This window comes from Fragaria vesca, linkage group LG1 (assembly GCF_000184155.1).
Source record: "Fragaria vesca subsp. vesca linkage group LG1, FraVesHawaii_1.0, whole genome shotgun sequence".
Lineage (NCBI taxonomy): Eukaryota > Viridiplantae > Streptophyta > Magnoliopsida > Rosales > Rosaceae > Fragaria > Fragaria vesca.
Window position 1 is genome coordinate 16,212,512 of NC_020491.1, and position 24,852 is coordinate 16,237,363.

Sequence of the window (24,852 nt, forward strand, 5' to 3'; positions counted from 1 at the left end):
AACACACACACACACACACACACACACACTCTCTCTCTCTCTCTCTCTCTCTCTCTCTCTCTCTCCTTCCAACGCCGTCGTCTCTCCTCCACGCTCCGATGCCTCATCTCCGGCGTCGACGGCGGTGGCGTCTCCGACGAGTTCGTCTCCACTCGGAAGTCCAACCTTGACCGCTGATTCTCCGTCATCGCCAACATGCTCAAGTGGATTGAGCCGCTTGACAGCTCCGTCATCTCCAAAGGCGTATCGGATTCCGCTAAGGACTCGATGAAGCAGACCATCTCTACTATGCTGGGGCTGCTTCTGTCCGATCAGTTCTCCGTCACCGTTAAGGTTTCTAGAGCTTCGTTCGATCGCCTCATTGCCTCTTCCATTATCACCGGGTATTGATTGTGATAGATGAGCAAATTGGTTTAGTCTATTTTTGGGTTATAACTTGCTGAAGTAGAGAATTTTGTATTGGAACTATGTTTGTATGTGTTTTGAATGATTATTGGGGGTCATTAAAAGTCATTGGGAGTTGGTAATTTTTTTTAAGGTTTCTTTTTTGTTAGAATCACCTTCTACTTATTCTTCTTCTACTATCTTCTTCGTTCTTCTGTGTTTTTATTGATTATTGGGGATAGTAACCCGATTATTAGGGGTTAGTAATTTGATTATTAAGGTTAATAACTTGATTATTTTCTAGTATTTTTTCTGTTCTATTACATTAAGATGAAATAAGTAGATTATTGTGGGTCAGTAACTAATTATTGAGGATTAGTAACTCAGTTACTGGGGGTCAGTAACTGGTTACTGGGTGTCAGTATCTGGCCAGTAACTGGTCAGTAACTAGTTACTGGATGTCAGTAACTGGTCAGTAACTAGTTATTGGGGGCCAGTAACTAGTTACAGGGAAAATTTCGGCGACCGGAGTCCGGCGGTTGAGAAAATTCCGGTGACCGGAGTCCGGCGGCCGGTGACCAGAGTCCGGTGAGATTCCGGCCAAGTATTCTCTCTTTCATTTTCTCTCTCTATACATGTTTAAGGGGTGAGGGTAAAATAGTCTTAAAATAATATAGTTTGTTAAGACTTTAGTAAAGATTTGTGCATTTGGTCATAAAGATTTGTGTATTTGGGCATAAAAAAGATTACCTTATATTGAAATGGGCTAATGAAAAAGATTGTTATTGGAATGGGAAATAAGAGGTTTAAATTAGTACTAAATATGCATTTTCCCTAAAAGTAAAGAAACGTAGTTAAAATTGAATATCCCGCTTACGGGTTTTCTTCTCTCTACGATGGTATTATAATTCTTTTCTGGTAAGGAAGAACTAGAGATCCAGTTCATAGAGATGCTAGAAATTCAGTGCTTGTGACACAGTACGGAAACTCAATGCTTGTGACCTCTACGAGATTGCTATTCTAAATTTTCACAAGCATCAAAGACACATTGGCCTATAGCAAGTTTTTTCGAGAAGTACAACCTGGAAGGAGGAGATGTAGTACAATATATCTACCACGAAGAAGCTGAGTTTTCAAAGAAGATTCATAAAGCAAATGGAATGATGCATGTTGGAGTTCGTGGATCACACCCTTCTAAATGCAAGTAGCTAGAGATTGGAAGCTACTTAATTATCCACCAAATCATTTAGAAATAGAGACGACAACTTAGCAGACTAGCAGCCAGAGCAATGAGATCGAGCAGGCTCATTGCCATTATTATTATTATTTTTTGAATAAATTGAGTAGCACATTTAAAAAAAGATGTGTATTTAATGAATATGTTATATATTGTTAATGAGGGTATTTTAAGAAGTTTGGGTACGTGTATTTAGTAAAATGTTAAAAAATAAAATTAATAAGTGGTGTATTAATATAGGATGTGTATTTAGTATTTAGGGATGTGTTAATAAAATTTCTCATTTTGTACTCTCCACTTCTCTTACAAAAAAAAACTTTCTCTTAACAACATTAGTCTTTTATTCAATTCTTTGTTCATAGGTTTTTATTGATTTTCAATAGAGTTTCAAGCGGTGAAAAATGATGAAGAAAAACTACTACATTTAACACATATAGCTAACTAAAATAAATTTAGATTTCACATGTAGAAAATTTAGTTCCTTATTATTAAATCCTGGCTCAAGAAAAGCAATTCAACTGGACAATAGCTAGGAGTATCCTCAGAATCCAAATGAAGATCATAATATGTGCAAGAAAACTAAAACATCACTCTGGACCAACATAGTGTAAGCCGTGCCCAAAATAGTGTATAAAATTGAACTAATTGGGAAAAGAACATATGGGCAGGGAAAAGCTAGCAGTGCTAATGTTTGCAGGGAATTGCAGCTAGCTTAAAAAGCAAATAGATCAATCTGAAGCTGTTACTGCAGTAATGCCGTAAAAATGCAGGAAGGCAGCTTGAATATGTATGGGCATGGCAGGCTGCCTAGCTATAATTTACCCAAAAAATAGAAGGGAATCTAGCCCATGCCAGTGATGCCACCAAGAGTATCTCCCATCTACCCACTACAGACTCGTAGTGTATGACTATAACCTGGTATATATACTAATGACCTATAAATAACATGTCATGACTAATATTTGCTTGCTTTGATTTATTGGAAATTAAGAATGTCTTATTAAAGACCAAAACAACAAGGGGAAGTTAGATGGAGACGTTTGTGGAATAAATAAAGTTCAACTTCTTCTTTAGCTGCTAGTGGAAGAGAGAATATATAAGCGTTAGAAAACAAGTTTGGGGGCTATATATTTTTGAATGACTTAAAAACTATATATGAAGGATATCATTTCAAAGTTTGTTTGTCATTCACAAGTCCACTAGCTTCATAAAACATGCAATTAAGTTCCAAGCAAAACCAGCGTACAAAAATGATAAAAATTAATCATTTTTTTGGGTTTTTTAGATGAATGTTTTGACATATATATGCCTTGCAGCAGGAATCGGTGGTTGGCCAATGCTGGCGGCGCGTGCTGCCTCTTCTCGTTGTCCGACTTAGCCTGTTAGCTAGAGTTCAACGATACGAACCTATTGACATATGATTTGTCGATTTTGGTTAACATATGATTTCGTTGGGTATTTCCAAAGATTGGATATATATTCTAATTAGTTATCGATCGTTCCTCCGGTTTGTTTGTTTATGAATTTTCATTCAGTTCAGGATGACGTATGGAGACTTCACTTGACGCGGATCTTTGTGTAAGCCACTACTAGCTACGCAATGTGAGTGGACTTTGTTTTGACATGTGTTTAGAGAGGTGTATTTTGTAGCCGATGCAACAACACATTTAGGTCATTCTTCAGACTAGTAATCTATTAGATTACACATGTAGATTAAACTAGTAACCTACTAGTGAAAACTGGTGATGAAGGTGGTAGCTATATCTTGTCTCCTACTAATGCCGAATCGATCTGGGCATTTAAAAACAAAGGACCCAGGGGAGAATCATTTAAAATGTTAGAGTGAGTAGACAAAAAATATAATTAAAAAAGCAAATAATTAAACAAAACTTTATTCTTTCCCATTTAAATCTCTTTAGAAAAATCATAATGCATGCACAAGTAGTAACTAGTAAGACTCTTGTCTCAGAAATTGGGAAATTATGAAATACACAACTAGCCCCGCTAGTCTCTTATAGTATACAATATTGAGCCTCTCAGGCTCTAGTATATAAATATATAATACACACGTCCAATTACTCCATGTATGAATTTCTCCATTCATACCGGACTACTACGCTCGCGTCCCACACTCATGATCACGTCACATCATAATGGCGGAAAGATACTTCCTTTTGGGCTACTACGCTAGTGTCCTACACTCGATCACGTCACACCATTATGGCGGAGAGATGGGTGTTTACGTGCCCCATTACTCTATGTAAAAATTCCTACATTCCTACAAGGCTACTACGTCCCACGCTCATGTCACACCATAATGGCGGTGGGTATTCGCTGCATCATTATGGCGGAGAGACACGTAAATCTCATTTTTAATAACTCTCCAAAATACAAAAATTAACATTCGAAAAATAAATATATTAAATTCCATATACATTTTCAGAAATAACTCAAGAAAAGAAATCGCTTCACCATTATAAGATCAAATAAAAATGAAATTAATCATTCAGTATAAAACCATTGCATGCATTATATTAAAATAAAAGTCCCCTCATAGTATACGGCTAAGTCTGCCGTCGATCCGAGGTCTCCTCAGCACAAGCCTCCTCAAGTCATGTTCAAAGGATACTATTATGTTTCAATCCCAATATTCAAAGATAAAATTAACAAGAATAAACGTGAGCCTAAATCGCTCTCCCTTGGCCACTTCTCCAAATTCTTAAACGGGTTCGAACCGGACCTCTACACAATCTCCGACATAATTAAATTATCGAATAAAGCTAATTTCCAAAGTTGTTCGATGACCGGATTATCGCCTAACAACCGACATTTTCTACTACCTTTGAAAAATCCCAAACTTAACTAAAACTCCTCCGAAATTCACAAACTTTGCATGTCTTTCTCTCTCTCCTATGCAAGCAGGACATGCAAAACTCTAACCTCTCATCCACTTCTAACCACCCCATCCCAAATGAGCATCATTACACCAATCCCATTTCAATTCCCTTTCTTCACCATACGACTCTTCAACTTGTTCATTCTCAAACTATTTTGCAACCCTCAAATCCAAATTACCACTAGCTCCATTTGAATCTAGTCCCACATAATAGTTCTCACTCTCACAACTAGAGTAATCATGATCACCATAACCATAGCATGACTCCTATCTCTCTTTCCCCCACTATGAGTAATATGAAACAAAATTAGAGCCCCCCTCCTCCTGGTCATATTAAAATAAATTGTGATGCAACATGGATAGAGAGTTCGAAGCTTACGTACCGGTATCAGTGCTTTAGCGCTTGATTGCCATGGTATCCTCTTTGATGGAGCTACCTTGTTGTGTCGAACGAGATCATTGTTAGCGGCGAAAGCAACGACTGCGGCGATGGCTATCGAGGTGGCCAAGCATCTCCCTCCCTCACCGATCATCCTCGAGTTAGATTCAAAAGCCTTAGTGGACCATCAAAAATTCAAAATTTTCATGTAATTGGAAAATTGCTCCTCTTGTGACTACGATTCGGAATTCAATTACCTCGAACTCTACAACTGATTTGGTTGCCTCGCTAGTAGTGAGGAAGAAGTGCCCGGAGATTTAGATTGATCACCCGCCTTCTTCCCTTGTGTTTGTTCTTTCTTGTGATGGTTTGCCGTGCCCCTTGCCTTCTAGCTTGGAATTTGGAAGCCCATGACTCAGCCGAGTTCTTGGTTACTCTTTTTTCATCAGCGTCGGAGATCTTTTCCTTTTTTTTTGCATGTGGTGCTTTCTCCTTTTCTTCCAGTTTGCTGTTTCTTTTTAATTTTTCTCCAGGTTTCCATGTCTTTGTCGTTTCAGTTGGTTTTGACTCGGTAGCTGTTATTTGCTTGGGCTTTGTTTCTACTTGGCCTTATTTGTATAATTGTAACCCTAGCGTTGTGCTTGTTTAATAAAGTTTCATTTAACCCAAAAAAAAAAAACAAGAGAGAGAGAGAGAGAAAGAGAAAGGAAAGTTTCTGATTTTCCATCGTACCACTTTTGGTAAGTTTCCTTTTATATACCCCGACCGATGTGGTAACTTTAGTTTTTACTCTATAACTTTCATATACCAACTTTGATTAAAATATATAGCGTGTCTACGAGTTCGTAATAACGTCTTCCACGATTTCCCTATCGACAATATTTCAAAATAATTGCCCTACGAAAAGTCAACTCTAACGCTCTTTAAACGGTAAAACTGTTAATGATGACAATAAAACTTAATATGACTCGAGCTTACATAATAAATCAATAAATAAGAACCAGGATGTGACACTTATTTTCTTAATACGTACACATCTCAATTTTATTTTATTTTTGCCATTTTTTCGTTGTTTGTTCCAAATTTACCTCCTTCCTTTCTTCCTCACGCACTACCGTATTGCAGTCATTTCTCTTTCACTCTCCATCATTACTGATTATGTTTATATGATTATGTGGCTGTTGCAGAACAATTCAATGAGAAATGAATTACAAATTTTGAAACATAGTTTGTGGTGTGATAGAATCAAACAATTATAATGTCTCCCATTACTATATTTTCTAATCGAACAATAGTTAGAAACCAAACGGCAATTCTAAAACCAGATCGAACTGAATGCATTATTATATATAAGCTTAATGATAGCCATTTGTATACAAAGTATTAATGCTGATATGTCTTCTGCCCAAATTAAGCCTGATTTGAGTGAGTCGATTGCTATCTTCCTAATTTTATTGTAGAATCATCTATTGTTATCTGTATTTATTGCTTTGTATAAGTAGCTATTCCTAAAAAATTAGCTATAGGATCTGTAGGGAGCCCTTCTAGTGAGGACTCTTAAGTTGAGGACTTTTTGGTTTATGGTTTAAAAGACCCATTTTTCGATCATATTTTGACATCTCATCTGTTCAGTTTTTATGTTTATATGAGATCATTTATACAGATTTTCAGCCAAATTGGTGTTTGTTAAGATAACAAACTAGATCAAATTAATAAACGAACCAAATTTGTCAAATATGAACCGTTCAAGTTCATAATTGATAAATCACACTTACGAATGCCTTAACAATTTTCAATATAACTGAAAATTTAGAGAAATGATCTTACTCATAAATAACTATAAACTGAACGGTTAAGATGTGGATATAAGATCGATAAGGTGGGATAAGCCGAAAAGTCCTCAACAAGTCCTCATTAGGAGGGCTTCCAAGATCTGTATATATGCAAACATTGTAAACCATTTTCAATCAATGAAAACACAATTCAACATGGTATCAGTTTAAGTCTTAAGATCCATACCTGTGATTTTCTTCTTCTTCTGTGTCTCCCTTTCTTTGCTTTCCTTCCTTTTTATTTGTTCTTCCATGGCTTCCTCTTCCTCTGTCTCCCAAAACACTTCCTCCTTTCCCAAACTCACCGAATCTAACTATTTGGTTTGAATTGTTCCAATCCAATCATACCTAAACGGTGTTGACCTATGGGTTTATGTGGATGACTCCATTCCGGAACCATCTCGCACAATCACCGTCCCGGCCAGTGGTAACATTCCAGCCTCCACCATACCAAACCTGACATACAAAGCCTGATTCATCGAGGATCAAAAGATTGTTAGCATTCTAACCACCTCTCTCACTGAACCCGTTGCTCGGATCTGCCTTGGACGCACCACATCCAAAGGAATTTGGGACTGCCTCGCCAATTTTTTCAACCAAAAATCAGCTGCTAGTTCCACAAGCTTGAAACTTCAATGGATGAGCTTTAAAAAGGGAACCAATCTGTTGATGCTTACATGCAACATGCCAAGTCAATTGCCGATGCTCTAGCCTCAATTGATCAGCCCAACTCAGATGTCGATCTGGTAATTGTTACTCTCCATGGTCTTGGTTTTGATTATTTGATCCTTCGTACTGCCATGTCCCAGAGTACTCTACTACCTAATTTCTCTAATCTTCGTGCTTGCATCGTGGCGTTTGAGGTGCAACGACCACCAACGAAAACCATGTTTACAATTAGAGCGATCTCTTTAACAATGCCGACTCCTCCTCTGGCCACCATAGCACCGGCGGCTATTCCTGTCGCTCTGGTCGTCGTCTGTTTTCCGGGAATGGAGGAGCTGGGCATAACCCCGGAAAAAATCGCTGAAATCATGGCCAGCCGCAGTATCCTTTTCGTTCTGGAGGATTTAATCAGTAGCTGTATAATTGTAATCCTTATCATGGCTCTTTTGCACTTGCTCCTAATTAGGCCCAGCCTCCTCTTCAGCCCAACTCCCAACCTGGTCTTCTTGGGCCTGCTTTTGGACAACAATGGTGCCCTATATGTATGTCCTCTCTCCATGGGACCGCTCAATGCCCACATCAATTTTCTGGGCCCAACACCATTCGCCCATTTGCTGGTGCACATTTTGCTACTCCTGAAGATCCATTTTGGTATCCGGACATCGGTGCCACTCACCACATGACTTCCATGCCCGTCCATAACCCGCAACCCTATAAAGGCCCACATAATGTTTTTATGGGTAACGGTGACTCTATGCCGGCCTGTTTCTCATACAGGTACCCTCCCACTCTCTTTGGGAGATTCTCAATTCTCTCTCAATAATGTCTTCCAAATTTCTTCTATTCGTAAAAAACTTCTTTATGTAGCACAATTTGTCAAGACCCACCCCGAATTTCACCTTGAAACCCGAGGTAAATCCTACGGGGTCCACCTTCAAGGAAAATTAACCGAAAATTAGGCATAACTTTCCTTGAAAATGGACAACCCTTACCTAAAAAATCCAACTTAACACTTCTATAAACAAACATCCATCCTCAACATCTGGAGCCTTCCTGCTCCCCAAGTTCATCATATCTCCCAATATAACAATTACTCAACTAAATTAATCCCACAACTAACAATAACCAACATTTATTCATTAACTGGTTATCAGAGCATATCTAAAGTTAAATGAAAAACAATGACTAAAAAGAATAAGCGGAAGAAGCCTCTGACTATGCCTCGATTATATGTACGCTCGACCTCAAATAACTTAGCCTGCAAACTGGGCATTTAAAACCAAAGGGCCCAGGGGAAAGTAATTTAAAAACGTTAGAGTGAGTGGACAAAAAAATAATTTAAATAATTTAACAATACACAATTTAAATATTTTCCCACATTTCAACTTCAAAAGCTTTTAGCTGCACGCGATTTTGATAAATCAAATAGCTTAAATCCAGAAACTCATATGAATGGACAAACCAGCCTCGTTGGTTAATCAAATAAAGAAATCTCGTAAGAAGAGATAAACCAACCCCGCTGGTTAATCAAATAAATTACTGAGAAGAATAAAATAAGGGGAAGAGTTATCACCATGTAAAAGGAGCCTCCCAGACTCGGGTCGGTGCCTCCCAGGCTATAATAGCGTCCCACGCTAAGCGCTCTACTCACCTATAATGAGTAGCCGCTAATAATGGCTAGCTAACAAATAAATATAAATACTGATCGGTTGCCTCCCAGGCTATAATAGCGTCTCACTCTAAGCGCTCTACTCACGTATGATGAGTAGCCGTTAATAATGGTTAGGTAGCAATAATCAATATAAGCGACCCTATATTATGGTAACAAATAGAGTTGTGTGAATACAATTACTCATATTAAAAATGTGGAAAATGAGTGATATAACAAGCAAAATGTGCATCACATTATAAACGCGCAATGAAGCCCATCATGATATTATTCTAGTTAACGTCACACACTTTTGGGGCTTCCACGAAATTTCTTGGTGCTAGCTTGCATCTCCATCAACTTGTCCCCCGTACCTAATTGCTCTGTTTCATTGTTTGGCACCATACTTCTCCAACAGAGCTCCAACCACGTACGTACCCCATTAATTCCAAGGTTTGATCGATGAACTTCATCCTTAATAGGTATATTTTCGGGTCCCATGAAAAATCAAATAATTGATGAAAATAATTCCATTGCTTGCATTAGTGACATTCTATATATCAGACTGCTCTGCATATGAGGAGTGTATGTAGAAGCAAAGTTAGCAAACCTTTCAAATTTTGAAAGATACCGAAAATATCTGTCTTCCAGCATATTTAAGCTCTCTGTATTTGAGTTGTACGATTATATATATATATATATATATATCACATGGAGATCAATAAGAGCAAGAAGAAGAGGAAGAGCAGTGCTGGCAATGATGAGCTAGAGAAGACTGAAGAAGCGGAAATGCAGATCTTCTTTGCTCTCGTTGACAACATTCGCGAAGCTCGTCTGCGGTTGATGAATGGCTCAAATGTTGTGTTGAATGCGGCTGGGATAGATCAAACTGATGATTACAGATCAAACAAGAAGAAGAAGAAGAAGAAGTTGATAGAGGAAGAGGAACAGAATCAAGAGAAGGAGAGGTCCAAACAGATGTTCAGGCATGCTGCAGTTTGGAACCCATCATTGGTATTTCAGCATCAAGATTTACGGGAAGAGTCTCAGTTTAAAATCCCTACTTCTCAAATTAGTAGAGAAGGTGATGATGAAGGAAAAAGTAAAGATTGTAATCCAGATCTTACCCTTTCTCTTTAAGTAACTGTGTATGATCTAGTCATTAATTCATGATGAAATGTGCAACAAATAATTATTGCAGATCGAGTTACGAAATCAATTGATATATGGTATTATTTGATTTATTGGTTAGATATATGAGTCATAATATACATATTCTGAATTGATAGTCGACGTTGGTAACTAACTTTAAGCACAAGATACAGTAGTACTAAATGTTAAGAGTATAGGTGTCAGCCGCCCAGTTCATCAGCAGGCCCAGGCCCAGTTCATGTGCATTTGCTTTTCTGACTAGCATAACTAGGACTTTTTCTCTGTATTTTCCCATGATATCGAAACCATTCCAATACAAATTTTGGTTCTCTCTTTTCTCTTTAGTTTAGTTATGATTTCAATTTCTCATTATCAGACCTTGATTTTTAGCATGGTATCAGAGCCCATGGCGGCCTGACCATCGCTCCACCAATTCTTTTCCGCTGCGATTTTCAATTCTAAAACAACCACCATTCCGATTCAAAAACCCTAATTTTCAAAAGTACCAAATCAAAAAAAACCTAGAAGCAATTTCTCTCATCAAAATCATCATGGAAACTACTAATCAAGCAATTCATGTTCGTCTTGATGAAACTAATTACCCAACTTGGGTATATCTGATGCAGCATTATCTTCGGAGCCATGGGTTGCTCAAATTCGTTGATGGTTCTTATCCTTGCCCGTCTCAGTTTCCGTTTGAAGACGATGGCACATCTTCAGATAACTCTGGGCTTTATGAGCGTTGGTTGGAGCAAGATAGCTCTGCAATTTGTATGGTCGCAAATACTCTTTCTGCTGATGCTCTTACTCTTGTTATTGGATGTCAGACATCGAGGGAGGTATGGCTCACTCTTAAACAACGATATGCATTTGTTTCTGAGTTTCATATTATGCAGTTGAAATCTACTTTGCAAACAATTCAGAAAGGGTCAGATTCTATAGACAAATACTTGTTGAGGTTTAAATGTGTAAGGGACAAATTAGCTGCAGCTGAAGTTACCATGAATGATCAAGATGTTAAAATTCTTATTCTTGCTAGACTTCCTATTGAATATAGTCATGCTAGACAAATTATCAGAGGAAAAAAGGATATTGGAATGGAAGAAGTAAGGTCCTTGCTATTAAGTGCAGAATTCGAGATTGAGTTGAAGCATAAGCAATCGACTTTATCCTCTTTAACTGGTATGGTTGCCCAAAATAATATGACAGTACGACAAGGTATTCAAAGTAATTGGTCTCCTAGTGTTGCTTCATATAATTGTTCTGTTTCCAGTGGGATAGCTAATCCAAATGCCTACTTTGCTCCCTTCATGTCTACTGGTAGTGTCTATCTTAATGCAGCTTCCATTCCTGATATTACCCAAATTGGATATATGCCTTCAGCTTCCGCAATGATCTGCGATACTGGTTTTATAAATGCAGCTAGTGTATCTCATTCTACTAGCTATGAATCTTCTTTTGGTGCCAATGCAATGGTGAATAATGGTATTGTGAGCAATGATACTTGTAACTCTGGACCTGTTTATATGATGAACAAGGCTTTAGTTAGCAATGCATCTCAAGATGAGTTTTTGTCCTCTCCATACACTAATACCAAACAACTCTATGGTAGTTCTGGTACTTCTGTGCCACATTGGAATTATTATGGCAATGAATATAGGACTTCATATGCATATGAAGATGAGAAGGATATATCATTTGTTTTAAATGACAGGAATAGTTCATGTTTGAACAAGGAAGTTCAAGGCAGTTTGGATTCAATGACCGGTGGAAAACAAGATGTTGAGATTTTAACTAGAGGCTCATGTGAGAGAAGCCATGCGAAAGAGAAAGAGAAGGTTGTTCACAGTGTCCAAGAATGTATGCGTACTAAGAAAAATGACATGGTTGGATTAGTGTTTCAGGATCAGAAGATAGCTACAACATTAGGAGCTGAACAATTTGATCTTGAAAAGATGAACTGCAATGGAATTGAGAGCGTAAATGTGGAAGAATCAGTCAGTCAACTTCAACAGGTTTCCGAGTCAGGACCTAAAGCATTATCTGCTACTATCTGCACTCATCTGAAGCCACCCTCAGTTACTACTCAGTTAAATATCAATGCTTCTCAATCACAGGTTAAACCTCTGCAAGTTGCACCTACATCGTCATTGTCAATTCCTTTTCAATCTCCTTTGCAGCAATCACTTACGAAACTAGTAGCTTTGCCGACATCAGACACTAGACTGCACTCTTATACTCGGGACAGAAATCTAATGAATTGCAGACAAGCTTGTGAATCTACGAATATGTGGCAATTACATCCTTTTATTCCTCCAGGTTGACAACATATTCTCCGCTGCAAACTAGTTTTTGGCTTCTCCAAGCACTAGTTTGAGGGGGGATGTTAAGAGTATAGGTGTCAGCCGCCCAGTTCATCAGCAGGCCCAGGCCCAGTTCATGTGCATTTGCTTTTCTGACTAGCATAACTAGGACTTTTTCTCTGTATTTTCCCATGATATCGAAACCATTCCAATACAAATTTTGGTTCTCTCTTTTCTCTTTAGTTTAGTTATGATTTCAATTTCTCATTATCAGACCTTGATTTTTAGCACTAAATAATTCTGGAAAACTCTAGTACTAAATAATTCTGGAAAACTCTAGTACCTGCTGCTCTATCTTCTACCTTTGCTCTATCCTTAAAACAAAATGTATATAACTTTGATATAGTTAATTAGTTCATCTAGAGTAGTATGCAGTAGTACTGAGCATGTAAGAGCACTTGAGATGCTTCAAGACGAATTGGTAACTGTAGAAAGATGGATTCACAACTTGTTCAAGTTCTAGCTAAGATTCTGAATTTTGCATGATAAATTAAGATACAAATCACAACCGACGATTGCATATTTGTAAACTTGTTGAGCGCATCTTCAGGTGCTCTGCGATCTGCGAATGCAACCTACTGCGGGATTTTGGGGATCTATCTATCTCAAGACCACCAACCTCTGCTCGATCGGAGGCCCTCCTCCATCACCTAGCTTGTTGACTCTGATACACACTTCATCTGATGGAATTGCCCGCACTTAATATGAGCAAGTATTTTCCAAAATCTGTATTGATACAATATACATAGAATAGAATACCTTGAACCAAAGATAGGATTTCAGTATCTGGATTGATACATAGATTAGTAAGCCCTAACAATATAAGAAATAGAGTAAGGATGTGTACATTGCTAGATTTTTCTCTGCTCTTTACATAGACAACAGCACTATAGTTATTCGGTTCAGTTTGAATATGCAGATTTTGGTACTCATGTTCTAGGAAATTATATCTCCATTTTTTCGTCCTCTGTGCGCCCATAAGAATCTCATCGCATTTCAGAAATGCTAACAGCTTTTCAGTGAGCTCAATTTTTTTGTGTTCAGTCCAACCACCGGTACCCAACTGTGGGCTTTGATCGTTGGCCTGGTTGGTGTGACCTGGGTTTTGGACATAAGGCACACTCGATTCTAGGTTTGAATCAAAGACCTAGGAGGTTGCGTTGGGATGATTTGGGTGCCGACTCATTTTTGGGTTGGTGGCCTGAATTTATGTTTTTTTTTTTTTTTAAATAAATTGTTGGTGTCGTTGTCTATAAGTTTTCATTACTAAAATTGTCGAATACAAAAAGGACGGAACATGAAGTCTAAACCCCTGATTACATTAAGTCTCGACATAATATCGAGTATCTCTACAAAGTACAAGCACCAACTAGTTAAGAGAGTACTACTCTAATACACTCTGCTTGCTTTGAAACAACGATGACATAATGGAAAGATCAATAGACATGTAACACGATCACATATCCTAATATCTAATAATACAGCTTTCCTACGTACAATGTTGTTGTCAGAGAAGAAACTCGACGACACTTAATTTCATTTTGCCACTAGCTAGGAGGTTTATGTTTCTTGATCCGTAGGGTTTCGTTGCTATTCAAGTTTTTGACGCCCTTGGTGGCTTTCAATCTTTTAGAAGTCACATCTCACTTCTAGGGTGTATCTCCCCAGTTACGGTTACTCCTACACTTGCATTGCTTTTGCCTTTTGGTATATGATTTTGGGGCGTCAAATCCTATGGTTGTCTCTCACCTCAAATGCATTCATGTTACTTTTTATCTTTTATTACCCTTTTGTTATACATGTATGTGCATTTTGTTGTGGTTTTATCTCTCTTTTTTCCGATGCTTTTGATCCTTCACTCTTTAATTCAATGTTTTTAAAAACGCTAGGCGCTAGTCGGGCGGGACAGCCGGTGACTAGCGCTTAGGAAGGTTAATCGGGAATTAATCGGGATTAATCGGTTTTCTTGCTCTCTAGACGGAAACGGTTAAACACCGCCTAACACTTAAGTGGAGTGGGGATTAATCGGCTCTAGGCCGGGATTTTTAGAACATTGCTTTAGTTACAATTCTATACGGATCAGTTTCCTCTAGTTATAAGTTGTTATTGCGATATAAAGATAAATTAATATGGCTTGGTCAACTAACCTGTCAAATCGTTACTATAATCATCCCCGACCCTAGTTTAGATCTTCATTATAACAAGTAGACTTTCATTTTTGGTAGAGTTGAAATTTGATGCTAAAGCTTTTGTTTTGGAGCTTTTCACTGAATTATACACCAAGACAGAGATACTATGATCATTAGAAAGGGACCTTAATTAGAAGCTCTTATGCCATCCCCAAGTCAATGCCACAAAAGCAACCCCCCCTCTACCACCAACATTCATTCATTCATCTTTGCAATTGAGAATGTCGGTAGGAGAGAGGGACCCCATTTCTTCTGGTTCAAGTTACTTGAACACTGCTAGCTATAGCTTTTAAGTCCAGAACGAACTCTCCACTTCTTTTTCAGTCATGATAGATGACAACAGCAGAAGCTCCACTTTCGTTTTGATTTGAATCTCCAAGTGTGTTTCTTTCCCTTCAAAATAATAGCAACAATGGCCCATCTGTTGGGTTCCGATGGCCGCCATGGCAATCTCAGCCAGCCAATGTGCAGTGAAAAAGAAGCTCTCATTAGCTGCCAACCTACTATTATTACAAGGGAACTTGTTGTTTCTTTGTGTCAGTTTCTGGCACTTGCTACAGAGAAAGAGATTATGGAGAACAGTTGATGAGGGACTCAGAATCCATATACATTTCTAAAAAAGTAGTCTCTTTGGAAGAAGGTACATAGTCAGAGAGAAAAACACTCACTAGGATAATTGTTACACAATTAATGAAGACAATGCTAACATATGCTACGATTACAAGTCCCTCAGAGGCATGGAAGCAAAACAAGGAACAGCTCTTTACAACAAACCAAAGAAAAACAAGACAAAACAAACCAACAATTGGCGAGAATATGGTGAAAGCCATCTATAAACTTCTTAATTAAAGGTAGGAGCATAGTGTGCAGATATTATGATGTCGAGTTGCTCTTACTAAGGCTCTTTCCCAGAATGGAAGGCTTCACTTCTCCAGTCTTTGGACTATGCGGCCCTCTTCCACCAGAACGAGGACTTGGCACTCCTCTTAGCTCACTGATTCGCGGACTGAAGGAGACACGTGGACTCTCGAGGCTTCTAGGGGCATTTGCCGGTGTTGAAGTTGTACTTGTGATCTTAGGACTGCTCACATGCTTAAACTCACCTCTGCTACGGGTAAAAGCGTCATCTAGTATTTCTGCATCTCCAGCACAGGAAGCTCCAGCTCCCAGCTCTGTCTCCTGTTTGCCACATAAAACACACGAGAAGATGAATTTTTGTACACTGATGTGAAATATCTAAATTTAAAAGAGAAAATGGTTGAAAGTTAAGTTGGTTATACCGCTGCAAGATTAAATGGTAAAGCTGGAGCCTCTTCATACTCTGCTGCATCCAAGTCCTGAAGATGAGCTCCTTTGAAAAACTTGGGCAGAAAGTATTGTCTCACAGGGACCAAAAGCATGATCATCAAAGGAAACATGACCCCGGCAATTGGAACCCAAGTAAGCCCAAAACATATAAGCAAGTACACAGTTTGGAAAATTGTAAACATCACAATTGTCTTGAAAGGCACAGTTTCTACAAAAGTTGCATGGTACTCCTCGAGGACTCTACAGGTAAGATGATAAAATTCATGTATGTCAAGCAATGAAAAGGAAGGTAAAGTAAATGTCAGAAGCAAGTAATAGAGGATATGAAGGTTTACTTGTATCTTCTACTGGGAGCAGTAAAGAGCAATAAGATCCTTTCCCAAAATTGGTTACCCGGTAAGCTTTCAATGGCCATGAAAGCGAAGTAGCCCCAGAGGACTGATGTTGGGATCTTTTTTAGTATAGGCATGGCTGCAACACATGCTCCAACCAGTACAGCTTGAAGTATGTTACTAAGACGCTGTTCTTTCACCTCAACAGGCAATAGATCGTCAATTTCTTTCTCTACATCAAACACTGTATCATCAACTGGCGCATCAATATAGTTTCCCATACTTGAAGCTGCCTGGATAGTTGATTCTTTTAACTCATTCAGTCCCTGTTCAAGTTGCCATAGAAAAATTTTTAATTTAGAGATCAACATAATCATTTCTCTTCAGTAAGGTTTTGTTGCCCAGTATAGTTATATGCAAATCAAAGCTGCAGATTAATATTTCGAAAGACTTAAACCGCAAGAGATTTGTATATAATTTTGTCAATACCAGAGACGAGGCACTCTGGTAAACCAAAGGAGTCTGCATTTGATGATAGGCTTCTTGCATATTTCCATACAGCTGTCCCAAGCTAGCATTCTTTCGCATACTTTTCCGTGCTGTTGCTACAAGCTTATTACGTAGCAACTGTACAAGAAAATATAATTCTGAGAAGAAGAACAAGTGGCAGAGAAACAAACGGAACAACAAAAGACATACAGAAATTAAAGACAAGAATGAAGGCTGTATTTGTATTGTGTGATTACCTGATGTTTAAGAGTAGCCAAACTCTTAGTATGCATCGGAGACTGTGGAATGACACCATTTGATGGAGGAATTCCTAGCAGACCACACATTAAGGTCTGCGCAAGAGATATAAGACTTTCTGGTTGATTATTAAAAACAAACAGACTGAAACAAAAAATTGAAATGGAAGAAATTGTGTGCAAAATACTCCTTTGCATACCAGAAACCCCAAAAGAAGCAAGTCATAATGGTAAGACGATGGCTTTCTCAAATTGAACTCTTTCTGCTGAGCAAGTTGGGATGCTACACTGTGGTCGAAATAATAAAGCACTGCAATCATTGTGGCTGGAATGAAAGCTCCAATGATGTACAGGATTGGAACATCAAGCATTTGCTGTGAGATAATTCAAGATCAAACAAATAAATTCAGCATCAGCTTCAATTGTCTCAAGTTATTAACAGGCACAAGGCAGGTATTCAGCTAACCAAATACAGAGAAAGTTTATCCGATCACATGCCTTAATGACAGTCCAATTCTCATATGCACCAGGTGACCATGGATTTGGGCTAAAGAGCCGTCGTGGGATTCCTTTTGGAACACTACTAGTTGGTATGTAAGATACACCAGTCCAGACTAGAACCATAAGTGGCACTCCATAATCTGCTATGAAGCCTCTAAGAGAACCTGTACCAAATATTCTTGTATGATTACATAAAATGAAACATGGTTAATCTGTTTAACTAATGCATTAATTTTCCAGACAGAATAAGATGGATACTACTGTATGCTACTTACCGGAGCCATAGCGCCAAGACCTTGCTTTCCGACTTTTTAAAGCAGTGAGAAGAAGGCCAAATGACAATACCAAAGCAAACATCCCATTTGCGAACCTCCATGAAGGCATAAACTGCGCTAAACTTGTATCTTCTCTTTGTGGTATGCGAAACTCCTCCACAAGTCCCTAGAATATCACATTTGCAAACAATCAAGGTTATGATCAAATTGTTCAGTTCTACTTCTTTTCAGTATTACATTTATCGAAATATACTTGTCCTATGAGAGTAAGTTGTATTGTTATGTTCTTTTTGGCAACAAAAGAACTGAATGAAGATTTTTATTCCAAAGTTCAATTCAACTCCAATGTACCAAAAGGCACCAAAAGTTGCAGTTATTCTTACTTTTATGGCTTGCTGCATGAAGAGCATAGCAATAAGGAGGCCAAACAGTTCTCCAGCTATACGGGTGAACCTGTTGATAATGGAACAAGCACCCAAAATAGCCAATAAGAACAGCAACCCTGCTGTCCATACACATACCCTACAAGAAAATTAAGTATAATGAGATAATTAAGCTCAGTCAACTCTTTCCATAGAAAAAATTAAAACCACATTGAATCATGGAATAAGACAAGGTCACAAAAGCATGATCGAGTACGTAGTTCGTTAAACAAAGCTAGAAAATGAATAACAATGCTAGCTCACCATCCTGCCCATGCCAGAAACAGCTTTGCACCCAAGTCATTTTGTTCCTTGACAAAATTAAACATGAAGGTGTACATAATTACAGTAGGCTCAGCCACACCCAATATCAGCAAGGGTTGACCTCCAATTATGGAGTGTATGATTCCACAAACAGCCGTAGAAACTAAGGTTTGCACTGCTGTCAAAGCCCCATCTGCATAGTAATTTAACAGGTGCTAACTGGTTAAATATCATATCATAACTCAATAGAAAACTCACATATGCCGGCCATAACTATCAGAAATTATTGTCAACATAATGTAATATATCATTCTATTGCTTTCTCTTTTTATCTTCAATAATCAAAGATGAAGAACACTAATGTCAAAGAAAGGCTAAAACATTTAAAGGAATCAGAAAGTTAAAACCTTTTAGAGATCAGAATTTTATGTTTTTTTTTTGTCTTTTTAACTACAAAATAATGTTTTTGAGTTCCTTTACCAGTACTTCGCTCCAGTTGTTCACCAAATGAAATGACAGGGATTGCTGAAGCAAAAAAGATGTATGTGGTGGGAGCCAAAATCCTGCAAACCATATGACCAATTTGTCACCAAGGCCTCTTTCACCGAAAAAAATGAGTCCAAATTATCAAACTTAATAGTAGAAAGTGTAGCATTGATACAAAAAGGTGTCATCTCTTGCTACACATATGGTGTGTTATATTGCCAAACCGTCAATCTCTCAACGGTTTCGACTCCACATCAAAACAATATCGATTAATCGACAGTTTGACAACTTAACATGCCTGGTTTGTTTGCAAAAGCCAAATAAATTCCGAAAAATAACAGAAAACGAAAGGTTGAAAATAAGTGGGTACCTGTATCCTGCTCTAAAGCCACCAGTCCAGTCTTGCTTGTAGCACATCAATCTTCCTCTAAGGTCATTCTTAATTCCGCGCATAGGCACAAATGTCTCCTCCATGCTTCTACCTCTACTATATTACTACTACCTACGCTACTTGGATAGCCTCCACTAAATCAATGGGTGTTCCTAACAAGGCTTTCTCTCAAAAACCTGATGCGCAAGAGATTGCCATTTGAAGAAGAGGCAAACAGAAGCAAATAACCACCTCAATTACATGATCTGGACCTTGTTCTCTAAAAGTTTCAATCCAAAACTGTGGAGAGACTCACATAAGAAAGAACCCCAGAATGTGAGGGAAAATGGTAGATTCTAAAGTGGGTGTACCAGAAATTCAGAAGTAAGTTGGGGAGAGAGAGCCAACAAAAACAAATCAAGCGAGCTAGCTTGAAGGAAGGTCGGATACTCGGTTTGAGCTTGAGAGCTAGCTAGCTGTGAATGTGAATGTATATATAAGATTCAAAAAGGGAGAGGCAGATTTGATGAGGACAGCATTGCGGGTCAGAAGGGAATAATGGAGGTGAATCTCACTGTCATTGCTCTTCCCAGTACAACACCACTGTTACAATATTAATCTTACCTCCCTCTGCCTCTCTCTTCTCAACGATGCTTCGTTAGGTCTTTCTTTCCCGCTTCCCAGCAGTGTGGGCCCTCACCCCCGTTTTATTTATGACACGTCAGGACGGACCCCGTAATAATAATAATAAGACCCTTCCGAGACAAAACGATAGTTTTTGGGAAATGCACATTTTCCATGGTCGACACAACACAAACTGTAGCTAGTGAACTTTTGGATGCGTGTATCTTTTTCTTCATTTTCTTTGGATGAAATAACTAAACAACTTGAAGAAGATACATTTTGAAGGTCAAGTGCTCAAGGGAGATGTTTTAAGATAATCTATGATAAAGCCAATGAGAAACTAGAGATATTCGTGGCTGAAATTTGATACTAGTGATATTATAAGAGTGCGGCTATTGGGACCTCCAAATTTATTCAGTATACCTCTCATTCTCTCTATATCTCCGTTTTACTTTTAAATACAAGCATTTGCTCATTAAACCTCTTTTCAAATTCCTAAAATATCTTTGTTTATGTAATTCACATATATATTAATACATTACTCATTACACCTCTTATTCACTCACTATACCTCTAATTCTTTTTTTCTTTTTCTTTTTGAATGCGAACATCCATTCCCGACTTCCATTCTTTAAATTTTTTTCTTCTTTTTTCTTTTTAACGCAAACCTCCATTCCCGACCTTGATTTCTTGATTTTCTTTATTTTTTGTATTTTTTTATTTTGCATAAAATGTCACTAGACATTCATTTTTTGATTAAATTGTAAGAAATAATTTTCAATGACATCAATTTTTGAGAAAAGGTAATTCGAATCATAAAGAATACTATTCTTTCAAAAATTAAAAATAAAAAGAAGGATTGTGTCTCAAATTTATTTATTGATCATCAAAAGAATGTTCTGACATGAACTAACTATTTTATATTTTTGTTACTTATGTATTTTAATAATTGATAGATCATAATTTTTGTAAAAATATTTTTTCACTTTGTATATGCATGTGACATGTATGATAATATAAATATATAAATGCTTTAATAAGTATGTGGTAAAACTACAAAATAAAAATCAATAAGGAAAATAATAAAATGTAATCCATTATTATTGAATTAGAAGGTTTAGAGCGAATAAATGTAATATTACTTTTTGTTTAATTAATGTCCTTAAAAGTCATTGTGGAAGAAGATAAATATGTCATTTAATAATTTATAATCGAGTGAGGTCAACTGAGCAAATTTGGAGGTCTCAATAGCCGCACTCATATTATAATATGTATGTATCAGGAATTGAAGTTTCAAATTTCAAAAAAAAGCTAGCATTTACCTAGTATTAATTGACCAAATAAACTTTGTTCAATCACTTTTTTAATTGTATTCAAGGATCGAAAACAAAACAACTTTACTTATAACTAATTCTCTCCACCATTAGATATTGTGGTTGGGCATAAATTTCTCATGGAAGATCATTTGGTATTGTCCACGTTACTAATTAAAAGTCTAAAACTATTGTTGTACTCACAAATAAATAAACAAACAAATGTTAAAGCTATGTAACTTTTTGAATTAACTCTAGATATCAGACATAGCCTCTAAAAGAGAGTTTCGAAAGTGCTCGAAGAGCGACAAAAGCCCACATACCGCCCAATTGACACCAACGAGTAGAATCTCCTATGTTCAAAGATAAAGCCTTTAAAACATAGATCTCTCTAATTAATGATTTTCAAGATTGAACAATATTTTTCAACTAAAAGTGAGAATAAACAACAATAACTTGTGAATCAAATTTAGGACATCTACATATACAACAGTATGAAACAGACACATCAGTCTTCAATTCAAGTTAATGATTTCACTTTTTTTATAAATTTTTTGGGATTAAATTCGATGTACTACCCTGAATTTCGAGTCAATCTTCACATCGGTCTCTGTGCTTTTCCAATTACGTGCACCCTTGTGCTCTTAAAATCCATCAAAACCTGACAAACCCTAACCAAACACCATAATCCCACCACTAGAGAATCTAATTACACCCACCACCACAAACGCCTTGCGGGCGGCTTTCCAGCTAGTCAAGGACTGTAAATGTACTCCCTCGTCCTCTCCACATTTGGAGGTGCCTCTAACTCTTCGTCTTACTACGACCTCCTCGACCACAGTTTCCTCGTCCCACTATACATCACATATGTCCCTGCATCTATGTCTTCGTTGAAGTTAGGTAGAGTAATTTTGTGAAGATGGGTCATAAAATTTGAACTGAACTTTCTTAAATTTCGTGGTCTGCTTCTATGGTGGAGTGTACTATTCTGGACCTGAAAATGTCGATACGATTTGGCGTGTTGGTGGTGGATGGGAGTGCTGGCCACGATGGTGGATGGGTGGTGGCAGAGTTAGGGGAGGAGTAACTCGGGCTGGTGAGTTGGGTGGGGATTCTGTCAAAGAAGACATCGACGTGGTCGAGTTGGAGGGAGAGGGAGGACGGGTTAGGTCAAGTTTGAATGTTTCATATATGTTTCATATATATGGATTGAGGTTGAGAAAGAGCAAAGGCAGAGAGGAATGGGAGAGGAGGTGCCGAGGAGGGTATGGTGACATAGAGGGAGAGACGAAACAAGAGTTACTAATGTGAAAGTACCAAACGGTCTTTCAACAAAAAAAATTAACTCTTTTTACAAGAAAGAGAAGAAAAAGCGGCGGACTGAGGGCTGAGAGAGAGAGAGAGAAGAAGGAAGACAAAAAAATTGAAGGCAAAGTACAAAATAATGGTTAAATGACTATTTTGCTCACGGGGGATAAAAACTGAATGGCGGGCCCTCCATGTGTCCTTCACATCAGATCATGACATCAACACTGAAGAAAATTTGAAATTTTCTCCAGTTTTGATGGATTTTGAGAGCACAAGAATACACTTGAATAAAAAAAAGGGAACAAGTGTTGGTACACCATTGACATGGCTAGTATACTATGCCACCAAACATAAGTAACACTTTCGTTGTGGGCCCACGAGACATAACGAGACCCGACCATGACATGCATCTTGAAGCCTAACATATGAGCTACGCAACGATACCCGGAAGTCGCCAAAAGCTTACCCGGAAGTCACCTTCCCGGCCTCACCAACATGCCTCCTCAAGCACACTTAAAGACTAGAAATGGGGCTCTTGTCCCACATTGAAAATAATGTAAAGGAAGGAGCCTCCTTCCCTTATAAAAGGAGACTCATTCCCACAACAACAAACACTTGTAGTACTTTGGGTGGCCAATTAGGCTCCCAACCCTTAGTACATGTTAAGTGGATGTAGCCTGGCCCACCGATGGCAAGGTGAACCACTATAAACCTCATGTCTCATTATCTCTTTCCCTCACTCTCAACATTCGTAGGTGCAAGGATTATTCCAACGATAATCCATTGCACAAACATTGCCGCCCTATGTGTCTTCTCTCATTCACTAAACCAATTGGTGCTTTTGTGTCTATCTATAAGTTTGTCGCTTATATTACCGCTGCTACATGTATATATAGTGATCTCACAAACTTGTATACTAATCACTCATTTGGTTAAAATGGCATCCAGCGTGCACCGCACGCACCCCAGCGTGCACCCTCAAAGAACCCGTTTAGCAGTCTCGTGGTGTACTGCCCAAGCACCCCGCTTGCACCCCAGGGCGCACCCCCTCGCACGCCAGTGTGCAACCTCGAGGAACCCGCTTGCACCCCAGCGTGCACCCTTGAGGAACTCGTTCAGACACTCCTAGTGTCATGGGCCGACATTGCGAGGGTGCAAAGAGGACCGTGCGACACTCGCTAGCTTTGAGAAGGTAGCAAGTCAGCCTTGTGCGCACCTTGCAAGGAATAATGGAAACCACTCGATATTAATATGAAGGTAGCAAGTCAGCCTTGTGCGCACCTTGCAAGGAATAATGGAAACCACTCGATATTAATATGATGCTAGCAACAAGCAAGAATACAGTTTTATATAATTGTGGAGCAAGCTCAAAGAGCGAGCGGGCACTCGAATGAAAAGTTGAAATGATCTCACCGGACACAGATGATTAAATAATTCCTCTCTTTATTGATAGTAAGACGTTTATAGAGGATAAAGTACATGTACTTACCTATACTAGTTTCGTAGTCCAACCGTCGCCGACTAAGAACTCCCCTGTAAAGAGCATATTTGTCAAATTCTCACTTGTCTGTGGGAAGAATCAAAAAGCCTAGGAGGGCCAAAGCTAAATAAAATAAAATACAATGAAAATATACATTACAATAATGTCACTTGCACACAAGCAACCAACCATAGGCTTATTAAAAAAAACCAACCATAGGCTTGACTCATGAACCTGGGCAAGGTTGCCTGTGGCATTACATGTTTTGGCCCTAACATCCTCCCCCACTTAAGCTGTCGGCGCTCTCAATGACTGCCTTGCGCTTGAACTCAGCTTGAAATCTTCAAATCTTCTCCTTGAACTTCTTCAAGGCTTCGACATTCTCCCAACATATCTTTTCCTCTCCCATCTTCTTCCACTTCACTAACTATTGTTGCTAGCACACTGTAACTAGGCGATTACCACGCCCCTGCTCAAAATTATCAACTACTCTCTCGGCCAAAATCTCTTCCACCTCCTTTGGCTTGTGTGTCTTGAGCTCCACATGCCGTCGAGTAGGCTGGTTACGCACTTGATCTTCTGCATCAGACTAGTATGGTTTGAGGTTGCTAACATGGAAGACAGGGTGAACTTTCATCCAGGCAGGGATGTCGACTTTGTATGAGCACTTCCCCACT

At 38.4% G+C, this 24,852-nt stretch overlaps 1 protein-coding gene across 1 annotated transcript; it reads right to left on the bottom strand.

Moving 5' to 3' along the window:
* Positions 1-15,379: 15,379 nt before the first annotated feature.
* Positions 15,380-19,881, bottom strand: LOC101312385 (boron transporter 1-like). The gene is made up of 12 exons (XM_004288282.1): positions 19,451-19,881; positions 19,075-19,157; positions 18,595-18,787; positions 18,292-18,430; positions 17,909-18,074; positions 17,631-17,797; positions 17,333-17,506; positions 17,133-17,228; positions 16,876-17,013; positions 16,390-16,712; positions 16,027-16,294; positions 15,380-15,925 (listed from the first exon to the last, which is right to left on the bottom strand). Exons 1-12 carry the CDS (start codon positions 19,552-19,554, stop codon positions 15,620-15,622), a joined length of 2,157 nt encoding a protein of 718 aa, XP_004288330.1. The 5' UTR covers positions 19,555-19,881; the 3' UTR covers positions 15,380-15,619.
* Positions 19,882-24,852: the final 4,971 nt, after the last annotated feature.

Bases quoted from the DNA above. Each gene is read 5' to 3' on its own strand.
- LOC101312385 (XM_004288282.1), bottom strand. From the start codon at position 19,554: ATGGAGGAGACATTTGTGCCTATGCGCGGAATTAAGAATGACCTTAGA. The intron at 18,075-18,291 runs GTAAGAATAACT...GTGATATTCTAG, and splicing joins TCATGCAGCAAGCCATAAAA to GGACTTGTGGAGGAGTTTCG. The intron at 17,507-17,630 runs GCATGTGATCGG...ATTATCTCACAG, and splicing joins AGAATTGGACTGTCATTAAG to CAAATGCTTGATGTTCCAAT.